General features: G+C 42.2%; 1 protein-coding gene across 1 annotated transcript in view; it reads right to left on the bottom strand.

Annotated features, from left to right (window-relative positions):
- Positions 1-13464: 13464 nt before the first annotated feature.
- Positions 13465-20618, bottom strand: part of DDAH1 (dimethylarginine dimethylaminohydrolase 1) — a 519240-nt gene continuing 512086 nt past the window's right edge. The window contains exon 6 of the mRNA XM_069232269.1: positions 13465-19771. Within this exon, the coding sequence (XP_069088370.1) occupies positions 19655-19771 (117 nt within the window). The 3' untranslated portion in view covers positions 13465-19654. The remainder of the gene's footprint in view (positions 19772-20618) is intronic.

Here is a 20618-nt window from a genome sequence, read left to right as displayed (position 1 = left end):
TATTATCCACCGATGTTGTATCCTTGGAATAATCCTTAGAAAAACTAATGACAGAACATCCGATGTGCTGCCTGTGCAAAAATAAGGTGTGTAGCTTTAGGAGACTGCAAGCTGCAAGTTGAGTCAAGTGCTTGCCTTTCTGTAGAGGCTGCTGCTGACCTGAGGCCACTGCCACCATGGCTTGGGGTGTAGGGTTGCCACATTTGGAATTTGGAGAATCATTGAACCCCTCAAAACTTTGTAATGGCTAGTATACCATGCCCTTTAATGAGGAGGCCCCTCTCTTCCCTATGACCATTGGGTGCTTGATTTGTAGCTGTGTGGGTGACATTGTCAGGCTTAAATACATTAGAGTTGGAGAGCAGCTGTAATGGAGATGATTCAGGAATCATCTTTGATAGATCACGTTTGGACAGGCTTTTGTCAGCTCTGATGGGGGCAAGCTAAGACTTTGGGCACTTGCTGGATTTACTATGACTGGGGCTTGAGAGTCACGTAAGAAATAGCATCTCATCTGCACAAATTGGTCTACACTTCTCCGGTCACGAAGGTAGATAGCAATTGTCTGACACATATCTAGTTGAGGCTAAATTAGAACTGTTCCACCAGCATATGGTGATGCAATAGCAGCTAGTAGTGGGTAGGCTGTAGATAACTGAAATAGGTCCAAAAGGAAAGCATGGGCATATGAGGGAATGTGCAAGCAGAAGTTCCCTGAGAGTCACAGGCAACAACCAATCTATAATTGGTCAGCTTCTGCAATCCCCAGTAGAACTACTGCTCTAGGGAGAAGTGCCTATGAACTTCTCCCATGGGGCTCATCTTTGACCTCTTCACACAATACGTGGTGCCATTTAGTACAGGATTTTAGCTTAAATTCCCAATAATACTACCAGTTGAAAGAAACTATGAAAAAGATCAATTAGAACATACAGAGTGCAGCCTGGTACTTAAGATGCTGGACTGGCCCCAGCCACAGAATTATTAGCTAACAAGAGTTTCTTCATCTAGAAGCTGCCAGGGAAAAAAATGCCAGTGCGCTTACCATTGTGATGTGCCTATATGATTGTGGTTGTGTCCGTGCTCCTTTAATCAAATAATGCTCTTGCCTGACATAATGCTCCTCACAAGCCCTTCTCAGGCCCTAGATGCCCCTGAAATGTTGCTCTCCTCACCTGCGGCTGAAATGCTCCAACCTGGAAGCACTCAGTCACGGAGTATGATGGATGCTCCTATGTGGATCCCATTGAAAAATCTCAGCTATTTCTGCCCTCTCATTTCCATGAGTCTCCCCTTCCCTGCCAAAGTCATAGAGAAGACCGTCAACAAACAACTGACCAACTTCCTTGAAGACAACAACCTACTCGACACCTCCCAGTCCGGATTCTGAGCGAACCACAGCACAAAAAACGCCCTCATCGTAGTCACAGATGACATCAGAACTCTGATGGACAACAGAGAAACAGTCGCCCTCATCCTCCTCGACCTCTCGGCGGCCTTCGACACCGTCTGCCACCGAACCCTAATATCCCGCCTCCTCTCCACCGGTATCCAAGGACAGGCCCTGGACTGGATCACTTCTTTCCTCTCTGACCGCTCCCAAAGAGTCTACCTGCCTCCATTCTGCTCAGACCCCACCGAGATCATCTGCGGCGTCCCACAAGGCTCCTCGCTCAGCCCGACTCTCTTCAATGTCTACATGAGCCCCCTCGCCGACATCGTACGCAAACACAACATCAACATCACCTCCTATGCCGACGACACTCAGCTGATACTTTCCCTCACCAAGGACCCCACCAGCACCAAGACCAACCTGCAAGATGGAATGAAAGATGTTGCAGAATGGATGAAACTTAGCCATCTGAAACGGAACTCAGACAAAACGGAAGTCCTCATCCTCGGAAACACCCCATCCGCTTGGGACAACTCTTGGTGGCCCACAGCCCTTGGCACTGCACCAACCCCCTCAGACCATGCACGCAACCCAGGATTCATCCTGGATCCACATCTCACCATGACCAAACAAGTCAACGCCATATCATCTTCCTGCTTTCTCACTCTCTTCATGCTCCGAAAGATCTTCCGCTGGATCCCCGCCGACACCAGAAAAACTGTGACCCACGCCCTCGTCACAAGCCGCCTGGACTACGGAAACACCCTATACGCAGGAACCACCACAAAACTCCAAAAATGTCTTCAGCGAATACAAAACGCCTCCGCCCACCTCATCCTCGACATACCCCGAAACAGCCACATCTACGCCCACCTGAGACACCTGCACTGGCTTCCCGTCAACAAAAGGATCACCTTCCGGCTCCTCACCCATGCACACAAAGCCCTCCACAACAAGGGACCCGAATACCTCAACCGCCGCCTCAGTTTCTACACACCCACCTGTCAACGTCGCTCCGCCAACCTCACACCCGCCGCCGTCCCTTGCATCTACCGCACTACGGCAGGTGGGAAATCCTTTTCCTACCTGGCGGCCAAGACATGGAACTCCCTCCCCACCAACCTCAGAACCACCCAGGACCACCTCGCATTCCGGAGGCAGCTCAAAACCTGGCTCTTCGAGCAGCAGTAACCCCCCTCCCCTAGCACCTTGAGACCCTCACGGGTGAGTAGCGCGCTTTATAAATGTTTTGATTGATTGATTGATTGAGACCACTCATGATGAAAATGAGGGAATGCTTATTTCATAATGAAAGCGTGTAGTATATGTACCTGCACCATGCACGTTGCAGTAGCAGTTTCATACACTTCTGCTGTCATTTCTATTACATGGACATGCCCTGAGATGACAAATGCTGGTGCAAATGTTCACTGCGCTCCAATTGCACCTCCAAGGAATCTTAGTTGAACAACATCTGGGAGTTGCTTTTCATAGCCTTAGGGGTCAGCTGTGCAACAGTCTTATGATGGGTCAGCCATCTATGACAAAGTTAGCCACCAGATTCTGTCCAATCGATTACAAGAATGAGAAGGGGTGCTGAGCATACCTCAGTGCTGGATTGAGAACTTCTTCATGGGTTGAAGCCAACAAATCTGCCTATGCACTTCTTGATGCAACCAGCAATTTGAGACAATGTTCCTACTTACACATGTACTCACCCCCATTTACTCGCATCATTGAAATCCGTCACTTCAGATTTCAAATGTACACAGATGATGCCCAAAACTCCCTCCATGGGAGCTGACATTACACATAACAAACATATACATATTTTTATAGTACAGCAATTTATTAGTACTAATGTGGTGTTACAGGCAGGAGAATCCAAAATAGGATATTTGTAGAACACTGCTATGCTTTTCTTACATCTGTGTTCCAGAATCAAAACCACCAATGCTTTCTAACACTTCCATCTTTGTGCTGGCATCTTGCATGCACGATATGGAAAGAAACTGCCACCAATATGGAGCTTCTCTCTTGTTAGATCTCTGTGTTATACTGCAGAGGTTTAACTCTTGCCTACAATGTACTGTGCATGGGTAGACACGTTGTGGGTGGTGGATGAAAGCATAATCATGTACAATTGAACATAAAGGTTATGTAGGAATACATAAGTCTATTTTGCATTCTTGCTGTCTTCAATGCTGAGCAGTTTCTCATAGGCTTAAAAAAGAATATTTCAGTGCTCTATCCAGATCACTAAGGTAGAACTATGGCCATCACGTCTGAGCTGGTGTACTTTTCCACACATAGTATAAACCTGCCCTAAAGCACTCCTTTCTGATAACAACTCTGACCATGATATAAATAATCTAATAAATAATCTTCCTGTGGATGCCAAAAGCATAAATCATCTACTATATTTGACCCCATGGACATACCAAATTGACTGCAATTACGTACTTGAGTCTCTATGCATACCATTAAAAACAACCACCATTCGAGTCATGGATTGCTTGTATGGAGCTCATTGTGCTACTAAAATCTTTTAAAGGTATTGCTTGAACCTTATTCAGCCATGCATTAGTGGTACTGGAATTATTTTCAGACTAGAGGCACATTAACCACTTTTTTAAACTACAAAGATCTTTATTAAATGTTGGCCAACATTTCTGGCTTCTGCACAAATTCGATTTTGTTCTAAAAAAATAATAGAAGGATGTCTGCAAATTGTACATTAAAAAAACTGATTTTCCAACAAAAGAATTGCCAGACAGTGCTGGAGCAAAATGTGTAGGGGGGAAATTGCAAGATTCTGGGTTTTGCAACTTGGTAAGGGAAAAACATGTTTTGTTACTCCATCATAACCCATTCCTGTGGAAGATGTAATGGGAAGATTGTACTACTGAATATCAACCCCCAGAATATTGTGGTACAAGAATATCAAGGGACAAAATATTGAAAGGCTAGTGCATATAGGGAAGAATAAATTTACAACTCCTAACTCCACATCTACGTATCTTGAACATATATGTACAGCGTCGATACATATATGTGGAGTTGGGCATAGAAAGTATAGACTTACATGTCTATATTTTTGTCCTCAATGCTGTATTCCATCAATATTATGGGGTCTATATTCAGGGTGCACACCAATTAGAAGGTAATACTGCACTTAGGAAAACCTGCAGCTCTTTGTATCCTTATTTCCCCTGGTGGCATTACTTCTCCACTCCTAGGAATGAGGCTGAAAGTTCAAACTAATCATGGTCTGCACCTGCTGTGACCTGGGATGCTGTTGCACTCTCCCCCACCCCCTATAATCCCAGTTTCAGCTCCAAGGCTAAATATCCATTTGTAATGCTATCTGTATATAACCACCAGCTCCATCTTGACCACTGACTCCATTTTGTGCTTAGCTTAGATTCAAACACCGTCACATTGCTGGTGCAGGTATTTTTCCATGCACATCTCGTTTAACTGTTGTCGCTCTTCTCACCAGGGAAAAGAGCAAAACATGGGGGAGCGCTGAAGATAAGCAGGCACCAGGCTGAGAATGTTATGATAGAGCAGGGTACAGCTCAGTCTTGGAAAAACACTGTGAGATTTGGCCAGTCTGATGCAAGTTTTCTCAACACTGACCTGACAAACATGTGAATTTCACAACTTACTCAAAGGTGGGGGGGTTTCTAGAACCTTCCTCTTACATTTGTTTAAAGCATATAAGGTGGGGAGACTTGGCAACTAGAGGATGAAGGAACTCATCTGAGAAGAGACGCCTTGCTCAGAAAATAAATCCCATTGCAGTTTAATCTCCCTTCTGCTTTGGTTGGTCAGGGTTCTAGGACCTGAAGTTGGGAGGCAAAGGGATGAAGTCGGTGTCAAGCCCCATGGTGATGCATTTTTAATTCTTATTTTTAGCTTTGCAATGTTGCATGCATGAATATACATATATATATATATATATATATATATATATATATACATATATATACATATGCATATACATATATATATATATATATATATATATATATGATATCCATTTTTGAAGTATTGCATTTTCTTTGTTTCTGTGATCATTATTATTCTACTGCTGTGATTACTTTTAGAAGTCCATGTGTGTTGGTGCATTTGAAATAAGAATCTCATGTTATTCTTTCCATATATGAAACTTGGGAAATGCCTTAACCTTTTAGGTGCGGGCGTCGGCCAGTGGCCGACACCAGGGAGGGGGTTAAAAATCCTCTGGGTGCACCGCGAGGCGCGCTGACGTCACTGTTTTTCCCCACCGGAGAAGAAAAGAAGCAGGTAAGCGTTCTCTTGTTCTCGGGTGGGGAATAAAAGGCCCAAACACCCTCTCCAGATGCCAGGGAGGCATCGATGGAAAGGGGAGGCTCTCCCCTTTGCATCAATGCCTCCCTGGCACTGTTTCCTGGCCATGGATCGCAGCCACGCTGCGATCCATGGCCAGGAAACGCCCCTAGGCACCAGGGATCTTCTTTGGGGGGGTCGGCCCCCTTGTAAAAGGGCTACCCCCCCCGGACATTTTTTTATGATTTCAACTGTTTTGGGGGGCGATCGCGCCCCCCACATTTGAAAAAAAAAAAGAAAAGGGCAAACAAAATAGCGGGGTCGGCCCTCAGAACACGGGCCGACCCCTAGGGCTAAAAAAAAAACATGTAGTTTTCCCTGGGGGGCCGATCGCCCCCCCCAGGGTAACAATTGTAACAAAAATGAAAAAAAACAAATTGTTGGTGGTCAGCCTTTAGGGTGACCATCTATGGGGACATTTTTTTTTTTTATATGCCAAGGGCAAGCACACAAGTATGAAAAAAAAAGTTATGTGAAATGAGTGTCTTGTTTTCTCTCTCTCTCATATATATATATATATATATATATATAAATATATATATATATATACATATATAAATATATATATGTATATATATGTGTATATATGTATATATATATATATATATATATATATATATATATATTATATATATTTATTTTCAGGTCGAGCATTGCAGCGCCCATGCGCTGCTTTTCTGACTTGGTGTGGATCTGGGCTTCTAACAACGCCCATCACTACCACTCGTTCGTGGGCTTGCCCTTCAAAAGTACTTTGATTACGTTGGTAAATGGTTTACCTTTGTCCCTCCTTGAGGAGGTTTTGTTACCGCCTTGGCCATCGCCCCTGGTACATGGCTAATTGCACTTTTGCTGTTACGTTTAACTGCGAGCGAACTTCTTTTCCTTTTGTGTATCTCTTCACATGATGGTCATGGTGGCCGTGGCGCTGTGAATCGGCATTACATAATTTCGAGATTGGTCTTCTCTGTCACTGGGCACCGGCAGTCGAGTGTGCCCCCAGCAACCCTTCAACCACTTTGTTTCTAAACATATATATATATTTTTATATATATATATATATATATATATATATATATATATATATATATATATGCAACACAAATTGGTTAAAAGATTGTTGCGCAGCGCACTCCACTGCCGGTGCTCAGTGTTGGAGGAGAGCAACCTCGAAAATATTTTGTGAACAAGAATCTCACCACACTCCACGAGGTTCAAATTGACATGTTTTATTGCAAGTATAAAAAATGAAAGAAAAGAGGGACTCATTTACTGTGATCAAGACTCCTTGAGAGTCGAAACGCGTATGTGGCAGTTGCTTGCAATAAAAGATGCCAATTCGAACCTCGTGGAGTGCGGTGAGATTCTTGTTCACAAAATATATATATATATGCATGCATGCATGTCTCTTCTGTAGTGGCAGTTGCCATAAAGTAGCGCAAATGGTTTATTGTCCTGCTGCAAAGGAGATACATTTATATGTATTTAGCTGAGTGGATTAGTAAAGGAAAGCATTAACTGCGCTTTAAAACAAATGTTATCCAAGGGGGACTATGGAGATATGAGTGGCACTTTTGCTGGGTAGTACTGAGGGAATTAGAAGAGGAGGTAATGGGAGGCAGAGCACCAAAAATGACCGTTGCACAGGGTGTGTGGTAAGGTGAAGTAATACATTATTTTTTTGTTTTTTTTTGTGTTTTCAGAGAATCAGCAGAATTGGAGAAGAAGCGAAGGTAAGGTGACGACATTTCCTATTGTACACAACAAACATACCCACAAGCAATTTTGTGACTATCTGCCTTCTACGTAGGCTAGTAATTTAGAGGGACAGTTTAGCCAGTTGCAGAGAAGGCGTCTCGTTGGATGACTGCTGATCAAGCCCTAACTCGGGTTATGGAGGACAGTTCTGATGTAGGCTCAGAGACTGAGACAGCAGACACTGAGACAGCATCTGAGGGAGAGGACAATGGGGCAGATTCTGGGAGTGATTTTTCAGTCGGCGGACTCCCATCCGATGACACCTCTTCCAGTGAGTCTGAAGGAGACAATGACGACATCCGTGCTGTCCCTTCGCAAGCACATTCTGGGCAGCGGGACCACATTGGGTTAGCCGAACCCAGAGAGCACGTGCTTGCTGCCGCAAGCACAGAGAGAGTGCTCTCTTGGCAGCCCCCCTGTTTAGTTCAGCCTCAAATTCCACCTTTTACTGGTGACGCTGGATGTAAAGTCGATACGGCTAACTTTTTGCCAGTAGACTACATCTATCTATTTTTGGATGTTGACTTCCTTCAGAAAGATATGCAGCAAACAAATTTGTGTGCAGACCAATTTCTGAGGGAGCGTGGAGGCACTCTAGGGCCCCGTTCTAGGGCACGCCAGTGGAGTCCCATTTCACTGGCAGAGTTGAAGATATTTTTGGGCCTTACGCTCAAAATGGGGTTAGTGCAGAAACCCACCTTGCAGCCCTACTGGACGACTCGCACGGTTTGGGTAACTCCCATCTTCGCACCATACATGAGCAGAGATCGTTTTTTGCTACTGCAGTGCATGCTGCATTTCAATGACAATTCTGCTGCATTGCCCCGGGACCATCCAGATCATGACAGGTTGTTCAAAATTAGGCCTGTCGTGGAACATTTGTCTGCCAGGTTTCCAGAGATCTATACTCCTATACTCCTGGAAAGAATATAGCAGTCGATGAGTCCTTGATCCTGTACAAAGGACGGCTGCTTTTCAGACAGTACATTGCGAGCAAAAGAGCTTGCTATGGCATAAAGCTGTACATGCTGTATGAGAGCTCTTCTGGCTATGTGTACAGCTTGAGAGTGTATACAGGGAAGGATTCTACCCTAAACCCTGTAGGTTGCCCTCCCGCGTTAGGGGTCACAAGTAAGATTGTATGGGAACTTGTCCAGCCACTTCTTCACAAAGGTTATAACCTTTATGTGGACAATTTCTATACAGGAGTAGAGCTGTTCAGTGAGCTCTACAAAGCTGGCACTGTGGCCTGCGGTACAGTTCGTTGAAACCACAAAGGATTCCCGCAGGAGCTTGTTTGCAAGAATCTCCTGAAATCCCAGAGTACTGCATTGCATTCTAACAAACTGCTCGCAGTCAAGTTCCTAGATAGGCGTGATGTATACGTGCTCACTACAATTCATGATGAGAGCACTTCTCCCATCACGGTTTGGGGTCAGATGACTGAAGTCCACAAGCCCATCTGTATACTTGATTACAATAAGTACATGGGCGGAGTGGACAAGAATGACCAGGTTCTTCAACCATACAATGCGTGTCGTAAAACTCGCACTTGGTACAAGAAACTGTTTATCCACCTGATTCAGATGGCAACATATAATGCGTATGTTGTTTACCGTCAGACAACCACAGGAAGACTCATGACATTCCTTGACTTCCAGTTGCCTGTAATTGAAAGCCTCACTGCTGTTACAGAAGAAGCAACAGCCTCCACCTCATATGTTCTGGAGGATGGGCAAGGCTGCAGGAGCGACACTTTGCTGATTGCATTCCTAAAACACCCAAAAAGGATCGTCCATGTCGTCGCTGTAAAGTGTGCTCGAAGCATGGAAAGCGGCAGGAGAGTCGGTATTACTGTCCCCAGTGTCCATCACAACCAGGCCTCTGTATCCCTACTTGCTTTACGTTGTATCATACTAAAGCAAAGTTCTGGGAAATCGACTGAGGTTGAGCTGCCGTTGGGTAATCCTTTCGGTATCCATGGGCAGTGGCCCATGGATACTGAACGTCCATGAGCCACTGCTTCGTTAGGCAAGGAATCACAGAATTTTACTTCATCATGGACTTCCTTTTGGACTGCTTGACAGCTAAATCCACAGTCAGAGCGTGGTCGGTGTTCTGTTCAATTAACATGCATTATATTCTCCCTACTGCATATACTAGTGGACAGAACATATGCCACATTGCCACGGAGTACCCTTTCTTCACCAGCATGTCTACCTTACTTTCAACTGTAGATATGCTCTCTCAGTTCGAGGAATCACTTTGTACGGCATAATTGGAAACCCCCAACTTGCTTCCACTAACTAGTATAGGTTCACTTGGCAATTATACAGGATTAGCCAGGACTCTGATGAGAACAGAGACATGAATGGGTAAGGAAAGCTTATGGTAGGAGTGCCTTCATAGGGTTATTGCACAGGTAGAAGGCAGATAGTAAAGATAGTACAGATGTACATCATCTACACATATGGATTCAAACCCATTGGTGCCATCCCAGCACTGAAGGAGAATGGCTTGTATAGGTCAGTGTTTGACCTGCTTTTCATGTTCATCCTCCATCAGAACTTAGTAGATGTTCAGTTTGCTGTATAAGTGCATTATAGTCACATCACTGCACATAATCTTGGCTGGGACATATGCTACGTTCTCATGGACTCCCCTATCTACCAAACACTACCCTTTTTCATAGCCTATGAACTTCTCTTTAGGAAACATCATGAGAAATCCCCAGCATGTCTCCCTTAGTTTCAAAGATAGATATGCTCTCTCGAGGAATCGCTTTGTACGACATACTCGGACACCCCCAACTTGCATACACAAACTGGAAGGAGTTGGATTTAGCACAGAGAGTGTGTTAAAAGCGCATGAAAAACATGTCTTCCTGAGCCTCAGGTGGCTGTCACAGGAGTCATTAGTAAAGGTTTGTTACGCATGCATTTGGTAATGTTAAGGAAGAAGGAGGCAGTTACTTGACAGGTGGTAAAATGTAGTCAAACCTATTCCGTTCTGTGGCGTGTGAATGTGATGGGCCCTTGTCTGGCAGCAGTAAGTTAATGTGAGTGCAGTGATTGGTTGGATTGGGCCTGTGGCTGGCGATATGAAAGGGTTGTTTGTTGTGCGTGAATGGCGTGTGAATGGACCATAAAGAGGTTGGTGCCTGGACGCGGCTTTATAGCCCACCTTCAGAAGGCTTGGTTTCAATATTCAGATACTTTGATAAGTAATCATGCTTAGAAACCATAATTTCTGGAGGTGCTAAAACCAACCAGTGTGAGTGGTGGGTTAACTTTAACAAACTAGTACCAAGGGAGTCCAAGGGTGCATGACTTGCGTGGCTCTCACCAGTTTTCCTTCACCCAGAATCCCCTTGAAATCACAAAATGTGCTTAAAAAACACATTTTCCTTGCATTCCAATGAGCAGAAGTCCAGGGATCTGTAGGGATCCTCAAAATTCCTACCACCCAGTGTTTCCCCACTTGTCCTGAAAAAAACACAACCCCGCTTGTGTGCCTGCACCTAGTTCCTGCTTCAGGAATTAATCACTCCAGGGTTAACAGTAGCCCTCATGCAAGGACTATCATTGACCCTTGTGTGATCCATTCCTGTCGCGGGCGCTAAGCCTACCCAAACAAGTGAGGTACTATTTTTATCGGGAGACTTGGGGGAAAGCTGGGTGGAAGGAAATTTGTGGCTCCTCTCAGATTCCTGAACTTTCTGTCACCGAAATTTGAGGAAAACATGCTGGGTGGAAGGAAATTTGTGGCTCCTCTCAGAATCCAGTACTTTCTGTCACCTAAATGTGAGGAAAACATTTTGAGGTTTGCAAAGGATTCTGGGTAACAGAACCTGGTCAGAGCCCCACAAGTCACCCCATCTTGGATTCCCCTAAGTCTCTAGTTTTAAAAAATGCACAGGTTTGGTAGGTTTCCCTAGGTGCTGGCTGAGCTAGAGGCCAAAATCTACAGGTAGGCACTTTGCAAAAAACAGCTGTGTTTTCTGTCAAAAAATGGGATGTGTCCACGTTGTGTTTTGGGGCATTTCCTGTCGCCGGCGCTAGGCCTACCGACACAAGTGAGGTATCTTTATTATCGGGAGACATGGGGGAACGCTGGGTGGAAGGAAATTTGTGGCTCCTCTCAGATTCCAGAACTTTCTGTCACCGAAATGTGAGGAAAACATGTTTTTTTAGCCACATTTTGAGGTTTGCAAAGAATTCTGGGTAACAGAACCTGGTTAGAGCCCCACAGGTCACCTCATCTTGGATTCCCCTAGGTCTCTAGTTTTCAAAAATGCACAGGTTTGGTAGGTTTCCCTGGGTGCCGGCTGAGCTAGAGGCCAAAATCTACAGGCAGGTACTTTGCAAAAAACAGCTGTGTTTTCTGTCAAAAAATGTGATGTGTCCACGTTGTGTTTTGGGGCATTTGCTGTCGCGGGCGCTAGGCCTACCCACACAAGTGAGGTATCATTTTTATCGGGAGACTTGGAGGAACATAGAATAGCAAAACAAGTGTTATTGCCCCTTATCTGTCTCTGCATTTTTTCCTTCCAAATATAAGAGTGTGTGTAAAAAAAAACTCTCTTTGAGAAATGCCCTGCAATTCACATGCTAGTATGGGCACCCCAGAATTCAGAGATGTGCAAATAACCACTGCTCCTCAAAACCTTATCTTGAGCCCATTTTTTAAATGCAAAGGTTTTCTTGATACCTATTTTTCACTCTTCATATTTCAGCAAATGAATTGCTGTATACCCAGTATAGAATGAAAACCAACTGCAGGGTGCAGCTCATTTATTGGCTCTGGGAACCTACAAGCCCTATATATCCCTGCAATCAGAAGAGTCCAGCAGACATAACGGTATATTGCTTTAAAAAATCTGACATCACAGGAAAAAGTTACAGAGTAAAACATAAAGAAAAATGGCTGTTGTTTTCAGCTCAATTTCAATATTTTTTTTATTTCAGCTGTTATTTTCTGTAGGAAAACCTTGTAGGATCTACGCAAATGAGCCCTTGCTGAATTCAGAATGTTGTCTAGTTTTCAGAAATGTTTAGCTTTCCGGGATCCAGCATTGGTTTCACACCCATTCCTGTCACTAACTGGAAGGAGGCTGAAAGCACCAAAAATAGTAAAAATGGGGTATGCCCAGTAAAATGCCAAATTTGTGTTGAAAAATGTGGTTTTCTGCTTCATGTCTGCCCGTTCCTGAAAGGTGGGAAGATGGTGATTTTAGCACCAGAAACATTTTGTTGATGCCATTTTCAGGGAAAAAACCACAAGCCTTCTTCGGCAGCCCTTTTTTCCCATTTGTTTGGAAAAAACAACATTTTCACTGTATTTTGGCTAATTTCTTGGTCTCCTCCAGGGGAAACCACAAACTATGGGTACCATTAGAATCCCTCCGTAGGATGTTGGAAAAAAAGGATGCAAATTTGGGGTGGATAGCTTATGTGGACAAAAAGTTATGAAGGCCTAAGCGCAAACTACCCCAAATAGCCAAAAAAGGGCTCAGCACTGGGGGGGAGAAACGGCCCAGCAGCTAAGGGGTTAATAAATTATTTACTCAGACTATGAGTGCTGCATTCCTACCATTCCTTTCACTGTGTTCCCTCTCAGTCTGAAGCAGAGCAGAACACCATTCTAGGCTGATTTTTGCAAGGGCAGTCTCTACATAGCCCTACTGTAGCTTCTATTCCTAGTATCCTAGTAAATCATTTAACTTTGACAGGGTCACAACGAATTGTGCTCCCTAATCTTGGGCCAACTATCTTTGTCCATCACACCAACATCCTAAACATAAGGTCTAGTAAGTTATATCCTCTTAAGAAATGTATGATCCCGCTTGTTATGTATGTCTGATGCTGCTGTTTATACACATTTCAAAATTCATGTTATTTTCCACATTGTGTAACAAGAACAAATTTCGCAACTCTATGTTTTCTTACAACTGAAGCTTTATTTCACCATTTTGTGGCACAAACATAAGGGCAGTGTACATTCACAATAAACATATTCCAGTGTAACAGGCTTTGCTTTGACAGAGGATTCATTGGCACAAAAGTGAACAACGAACATTACGTGGTCAGTATAAGTGTAAGAGAATATAATGAAAAGTCTTAGTACATGGGGTTGACCATCCATTAAGTGAATAGTGGCTAAGCACATGCATTCCAATATACATTACACAATTTTCCTTGACAAACACCTATTTAAGAGTCATAAATGTGCCGTGGACATTTTCGACCACAGTATAGATTTCAGAATATGTCTTACAAGCCTTTGGCTTCATCACACATATTTAGTTTAATAAACAGAAGAAAAGAACACTCTGATTCTCAAAAAATTCAAATGTTCCCCCTTTATACCTACGGTGCTGCAATGCAACACACGTTCCACAATTAGTCTTGCTTTAAGATTTAAGGCAAATAATTTGCAAGCCCTTTTCTATATTCACTTCAGAAATGTGGGTTGACACCTTGGGGGCAATGGAATGACTTTGCTTTATTCTGAGTCGAAGCAATGGATCAAATAGAGGTCAGTTCACTACTTTTTTCCAAAAAAGATCCTTGTTCCATCCCTCTTGTGAAGGCAGGTTGGGCAGGTTTTAATGAGGAATGGAAGGATCAGTTGATATTATTTCACTGAGAACTAAAAAAACACCTCTTCAAAAGAGTAATACAGAGATTATTGACACTGAACATTAACATTCAATGTTTATAGCAAAGACATTATTTTACAAACTTGAAAATGTGTGGTGCAGGTCTAGATATTTATTTTAGGAACAGGGAGCATCTTCTCACAAGTATACACATGTAAACAGCATGCAAGTGTTAGGTTAGGTAGTGGACATGGCACTGCATGGTCAACTTTGTCAGTTTTTGAATACCCACAAATATGCCCTTTGGTGGGACTTCACAAACTACCATCCACTACTTTACAGTCCTATAAATGGACAGTGACTACTCCTGTAAATGATTACAGTAAATCATCTTCCAGGGTGGACTGGGGAAACGACCAGCCACACACTTCGTGGGTATGTGAGGGGGGGGTCTCCATGGAAAAAATGTTTATCCCATAGAGTAGAAAATACAACAAAATGAGCTGCTTTCCCAGATATGGAGTTGTACACGAATGACTGCATCAGACAAATACCATTATTTTAAAAGTGGCAAATCTCTCCCAGTTGTATGCCTGGAAAGCTGTGAAAGCAGTTTTCGAGATGTACTCCAGTAAATGGTTTGTGAATGGGAAACAATTGTTTATTTGCAACAGAGTGTTTTCTTGAGTGCAGAATTTAGAATCCCTTTTTGATTCCAGAACTCGGTGTGGATTGGTTTACAAGAGAAAGAGAGGAGAACGAGAGAGCATTGCTTTATGTTTTGATAAGAAATGTTTGTTCAGCTATTGGCATTCATAATAATGTATTTGTTTCAGCTTATACAAGACATACTCATTGGCAGAGAAGTGTGAAGACATTAATGAAGAATTCTTAGATGAGATTGTTGGCCCAGTTCATAAAGATTTTGCTATGAGTAGGTGTGACTTTAAATGGTAGTTTTCCAGGCCGTAGGTAAAATATTTTTAAATCAGTTCCCATGACTTAGAAGTTACCACTGAGAGACAATTGGTAAACTTACCTTACTGTGCGAATATGATTTTTTTTTGCTGGAGTATAGAAATGAATTATCTCACTCCAGAGTGGTTATGTGAGGTCATTGATGAAAGGGAAGAGAATATTGGGCCAGTTGGGCTAAGTACTTTATTGGTTGAAAATCTTCCAATTCAGCATTTGTGACCATTAAATGCTTTTTTGGTAGGTACTAATCTGATTTTGTTAGACAGAAAAGATTTTTTGACTCCTAGAATGGGAGTCCTAATTGATACTGGGACATGTTGCAGGCATCCTTCCAGATACCAAATCAGTTTCATATGTACCAATTATTTGCAACTGAAATCCAATGGCAAAACAGTGACATTGTGCTGACACCTCAAACGAGGTGGTAGTACACTCACATTCCCCTTGGGGCCCCCTTCCCCTTTGTGACTCTAAAAAGAAAGGTTTTGTTAAAGAGCAAGCAGTTAGGGGACTACTGCCAACTCTTAAACAAACACAAAGTTTAAATGCAGCTCTGTTTATTTTGATAAACCCCAGGAGGCCACCATCTCTGTTATGGCCTCTATTCATAGTGAGACACAGTTTGTAATCTACTTCATTAATATTCATGAGTTAGGTCAGAATGCAACCCATTATGATTCAGAACTCTAATAACCAACTTATTAGTATAAAGGTCGTTTTTTGAAGTTCTTTAGTGGCTGCAAAATTACTGCCACAATTGCAACTACATTTTTCGACTAGTAGAAAAGTGCAGCTAGCCCATTGAGAGGTCTTTGGATAGGAATGCAGTCACTGGGGGAAAAAGTGGTATGTTGACAGGCAAATTATGACATTGCACAAAGTTTGGATGTATGCATTTTGATAATTTTGGACCTGCAAGTGGGAGGAGGATGGCAGATGTGCATGCTCAAAGTTGTGAGAAAATGCTAATTTAATTTTTGGATATTATTTGTTGGTCAATTACCAAAAAATGCTGCACTTACCATAAACTGAGAAACTGCCGTAGCTATCTGGAAAGTATTTGGATTTTAGTATCAGAAAACTACTCATGGTTTTCTTATGCTAGTGCCAAAGTAGATTTTCACTGTAACTGAACTTGCTGCCTGAAGGGTTTAAATGTGTTCCTAGGTTTTTTTCTCCAGTAGGAATTTCAAAGGGCTAGAAGCGGAAATGCCTTATAGGATCCACCCGATTTTCCTCTATCCTTCTCAAAATTTGCATTCATTTCATTCTGCATTGCATATAGACTAGTTTTATTAATCTCTGGGAGGCAGTGCTTTAACGGTAGGTAGACTGTCTTTGATTATAAGGCGACAGTCTAATTAGAATGGTTGTTGTGATTGTTGGCAGTCGCTAGCTCATTTGGCATCCACGCAATATAACAAAACTAAAAATAAAGGAACACTTTTTAAAAGTTAGTGTTATCCAGAGATAGGTAGGATATTAAGTGAATAATCGCTCCAGCACTGTATGAAACAAAACAGTTTCTTAATGGTAGAGATAATCCGTTTTAAACAAATTCATCAGTTTTGTTCCCTCAATAATACTCTTAATAACAATACTAAAATGACTGAGGTTACAGATTTCATGTTAAAAATACTTACGAAACCTTCTATATGCTTCTCTGTTCACTATCAATTGTTTTAACGAATGAATAACTTAATCTTATCTCAACCCCAGAAAATATCTATTACAAAATTGATAGTCAAAGCTAAGACTGTGAAAGTACAATTTACCAAAAATAAAGTATGCAAATAAAAAAATGAAAAAATTAGGGTAAGGTTCATGGTAGATTAAAAAGGGATTTTGTGTCAGTATTATAGTTAGACTAAGAGTGAAGATCAGGTTCATATTTGCAATATGTCTGGGCTCAGAGTTGAAGTGAAAATTCTCGATGGTATATGACATGGTCATGTTTGGGTTTAGAGTCAGTTTTATGATCAGGTTAGGGATTAGGGTGAATTTCAAATTATTTTAGTATTTTTCTGACATATTTATAACTGATTGTGGACAGGGACATGTTTTTTTTTACTTTCTTTGGTGCTAATCGCAGTTTTAATTTTCGACCTTTTCCCATGAATGGGGTGGCCTTTTCTATGTACAGAGAAAACGGCATTACATCGAAATGGTTTGCAATATAGTTTTTGCCAAAAGTGGGCAAATCTGTGTAAAACCTGCCAGTTGCTAATTCATTAATGAATCCTGCACTCAAAGATCAGCATTCAGTTTCACTGAGTTCACAGCAGGTACGCTGATTTGGCACCTTGTGCCCAGAACAGAAAATCACCCCAATAACAGTATCGACACAAGAGTGAACACAATTGGTATGTTAGGCACGGAGCCTTCTCAGACATGGACCATCTGATGAATACTGGGTGTCTGTGCTAAAACGGATTTGCCTGCCTCAGCTTCCACGGATGAAGGTGCTGCTTTTGATTCCACAGTCCTGCCATGTTTGCACAGATGTGTATATTACACTTTAGCACTCATTTAATGAAGTTGTGTTCACTGAGAATATGAGAAAACTGAGCAGTTTTTGCACAGGTGCCTTTTGTCTATCATATACTCCCAGAAACCCTCTAAGACTGATGGGGAAACTTTGGCTTTCTGGTTATGGCTGGTTGTGAACCATGATTTATTGTTCACGTACTACACTTTTTGAAAACTCAAAATACATTTTATATAATGAACACTAAAATTGTACCTGATTGTTATCTTTCAATTATGTTACACGAAATGGCATCTACTTAAACATTCTGCAGAGATTTATGTCAAAACAACAGTCTATGGGTGAAGTAATTTCAAAATTTACTGTCTACATTTCATCTGAGGGCAACCATGCCTTCACTTTATTCAGTGGAGAAAATACATCTGAAAATACAAATTTTTTCAAGAAGAATTGTTTAATTCATCAAGCACTTCATGTGTCAAACGAAGGCTTTATACACCTTAGTTTGAATACACAAAGTGTAAGAATGTAAGATACTAATTCCTTGACAGGCTACACGTTAGAATACTCAATGCTTTTGTAATTTCTTTCAGATCACTGCCAGCAGAAGCATTTTGATTAGTACTACATGGCAGAAAAACATTTTTTATTGTTAGAATTCAGAATGTCACTGTCCACCATTGTACTTCAAAATGGTGGATGACACCCAAGTCCTATGCAATTTTTTGACACAAAGGGCAGATTTACTAATTTTTCATGCAGCACAGGGTAACAAGGAAAGATGCTGTGTTGCACTGCATGAAAGGGAGTCGGTAGAAATGTACCATATCGTTTAGGATATGACACATTTCTACTGTCTCCTAGCGCTGGGGTATTGTATGCTGCCTAGTGGCAACATAGGAACCCTTGCACCATGGTACAAGGGTGCCTGCATTGCAGGCCTGATTGTTTTTGTGCAGAAAGGAGTACCTTCTTGCACAAAAACAATCTATAAAGGAAGAATGCAGCAAGCATAGAAAGAGCAAGGAGAAATACAAATATGTATCCTTGTCAAGCCTCCTTCAGGAAGGCGCAGCGTTTTGACACATTCCCAAGTTACTCACTTTAGTAAATCTGGGAATGTGGCAAAATGTATGGTTGGATGCATGGGAATGCCCATGCTCCACCCATGGAATGCCTCCCTAATGCAAAGCAATGCAAGGCAGTGCTATTCACTGCCTTACGTTATTTTTTGGCAACAATCTCATGCAAAGACATGCAAATCTGATTTGTGTGGCTTTGTAAATAACAAATATCATTTTTCTCTGTGGTTGCGACAAAGAAGTGATGGATCCACAACGCAAATTGCTAGTATAGCTGCCCTTTAGGTTGTGTATTCTGCATCAAATTCTAGGTGGTTTATGGAGCCAAATCTCACCAATAAATGTGTGTATGTTTGTAACAATTATTATTTATGACACAAAAGTAGTGTCTGGACCTATGACACATAAAGAAATGTTTGAAACACAGTGGTAGATTGTCAACTATTTGTTGCAGCTGGTGGCCACGGACTTTGCAGCCTTGCATGTATTTATTAGGCCTGGGTGAAGTGACCAAAAAACTCTGCTGCGCTATGAGGAGCTCCACGAAGCGGCGAAGTGTTAGGTTGCGCCATTCGTGCTGATTTTTAGCGCTGGGTGTTTGCCCTGTGTTGCAAATTCAGCACGAACGGCACCAAGCAAAGCACAAGAGGGCAGAGCTTCTTTTCAGCTGCTTGAGTAGCAGCAGCTTCCTCAAGGCAAACAGAAGGCTTCTCAACGCGAGCGTTAGCAACCATCTGCAACCACCCGTGTTGAGAAATGTCGCCGGGAGGTGGTCTGAAGTAAGATTTTCCTTGCTCGCGAACTTAACGTTGGCAAGTGCGAGCAAGGAAAATACTCGCTCCGTAATGCAGAGTTTTTCAGAACTCCACGCTCTAAGAGGAGCGGGGAGTTGGAAAAAAACTGCAAACTTCCCGAGCAGAGCTGAGTTCACCACCCACCCCTAGTATTTATTGCCAGTTAAGAAGGGCAATTCTGCAAACTCATAGGCCAGGCGTCTTGTTAATCAGAACAGAGCAGCAGGTAAGTAACCCATCCACTTTATCCAGCTCTGTCGAAGCCACAGGGATCAGCATGTAGTCTTTCAGTTTTTCAAAAATCTAGGAAACAAAAACAGTTGACATCATGTTATGTCCATCCATTGTGTTGTGAAACAGTGATTATGGCGTTATAATAACAAAGATTGTAATCTGAAAAGGATACATTACACAAAAAAATGGTAAACCACCACTAAAATATGTTTCATACAAATCAAATAGAGTGAAATTTCTGAAGCATACTATAAACAGACTGATACCTTTAGTGATACCCACAAGGTACTGTTTGAGAATGATTTGTAGCCCTTTTGATTTCTGGGGCTTCATACCAAAAATGTCACTATAGGCTGTAGAATGGCAAGAATTTTCGAAATATAGATAAATGCCTTAGAAATGTAATTTGCGCATATCATCAAAAGCCATCACTTTTATTATGCACCCTCCACGTATTCCCGCCTGCGAAGGGGCTGGAACTATTATTAAAGTGGGGATGCTGCTCAAAACGTCACCTTAGTAAAGGCATGGGGGATAGTTAAGTGTTTCACGTAAAACACAAAAGTGATACCAGAAGAAAAGGACATCTTTATTACTGAGTCTCCATCTAAACTCTCTCAGGTCTTATGGCTGTGATGTGGCACCCCCCCACACACACACCCATACATTCAGGGCAACTTCCTGACAGATTTTGCTGCCAATAGGATTCAGTGTGCTTTTCCACAGTTAAACAGATTGACTATGCCTTGATTTCACCTTAACCGGCTTATTTAACTTTACTGTAAGGTTGTAGTAGAAGGCACACAAATTGAGCAAATGGTGCGGAAGTTATATGTCAGATGTCGACTGCATTGTGTATTTATACAATTCACACATATGACATCATATATTTCTATGCTGAAGCTTAAAACCATTA

The sequence above is a fragment of the Pleurodeles waltl genome, chromosome 4_2 (assembly GCF_031143425.1).
Source record: "Pleurodeles waltl isolate 20211129_DDA chromosome 4_2, aPleWal1.hap1.20221129, whole genome shotgun sequence".
Classification (NCBI taxonomy): domain Eukaryota; kingdom Metazoa; phylum Chordata; class Amphibia; order Caudata; family Salamandridae; genus Pleurodeles; species Pleurodeles waltl.
Note: the sequence above shows the minus strand (reverse complement) of the source record. Positions and strands in the feature narration are given on the sequence as shown.